The sequence below is a fragment of the Mus caroli genome, chromosome 8 (assembly GCF_900094665.2).
Source record: "Mus caroli chromosome 8, CAROLI_EIJ_v1.1, whole genome shotgun sequence".
In the NCBI taxonomy this organism is placed as follows: Eukaryota; Metazoa; Chordata; class Mammalia; order Rodentia; family Muridae; genus Mus; species Mus caroli.
In genome coordinates this window covers 75,966,395-75,967,373 of record NC_034577.1, presented here as the reverse complement: position 1 = coordinate 75,967,373, position 979 = coordinate 75,966,395, and the positions used below count along the sequence as shown (strand labels likewise).

Here is a 979-nt window from a genome sequence, read left to right as displayed (position 1 = left end):
GCCCTGGCTGTCCTGGAACTCACTCTGTAGACCAGGCTGGCCTCGAACTCAGAAATCTGCCTGCCTCTGCCTCCCGAGTGCTGGGATTAAAGGAGCAGGCTACCACCATCCGGCAAAAGTATTTATCTTACTATTTTATGTGTATGTGTGTAGTAGGCCTGTGGTGTGTGTTTGTGTGCGCACCACACATGATCAGGTGACCACAGAGGCCAGAAGGGGGACTCAGATCCCCTGGAACTGGAGTTACAGGCAGTTGTGAGGCGCTACATAGGTGCAGGTGCCAGGAACTGAACCCAGGCACTTGCTCGTAACTGCTGAGTCATGTCTCCAGTCCCTTCCCCTTTCACCTCAGCTCTTTGTTCAGTTCTCACCTCCTCAGAGAGGGTGTCCTTGACCGTCCACGTCACACTATACATCCTGGCTCTATTGCTCTCTATAGTTGTCTCTGCTTTCTCCATAGCGGCACAATTTGCTACTGTGAAACTGTCTTACTCATCTGAGGCTGTTAGCATCTCCCCAGCTGGGATGTAAGCCACTTGGGGGCAGGCGCCCAGGCCAGGGTCTGAACCAGTGATTGCCCCAGGTAGATGAAACAGTGACTGCCGCAGGCAGATGCCCAGCACCTGTTGGTGACTGAACATTAGCAGGTATGTGTTTCTGCAATGGCCCAACCTCACCACACTTCTTATTCCAACTGGTTCCCACAAAGACAGACCCCATTCCGGGCACCCTCAGCAATGGGAGTACCTGCTCCTCTCGCATGGCCTGCAGTTTCTTGGCCTTGCTCTGCCGGTAATACTCCATGATCATCATGGCTGCGTAGATCTTACCCACTGTCAGGTCCGTGGCTGTGGAAGACAGGGAAGCTCTCACCTAGCTCCGCCTCCTCCCGAGGCCCCGCCTCCTCCCGAGGCCCCGCCTCCTCCCGAGGCCCCGCCTCCTCCCGAGGCCCCGCCTCCTCCCGAGGCCCCGCCTCCTC

General features: G+C 56.6%; 1 protein-coding gene across 6 annotated transcripts in view; it reads right to left on the bottom strand.

Moving 5' to 3' along the window:
- Cacna1a (calcium voltage-gated channel subunit alpha1 A) overlaps positions 1–979 on the bottom strand; it is a 293,753-nt gene that overhangs the window by 9,629 nt on the left and 283,145 nt on the right. For all 6 annotated transcript variants that reach the window (XM_029480502.1, XM_029480505.1, XM_029480504.1 and 3 more), the window contains one exon: positions 748–848. In XM_029480502.1, coding sequence (XP_029336362.1) covers positions 748–848 — 101 coding nt within the window. The remainder of the gene's footprint in view (positions 1–747; positions 849–979) is intronic.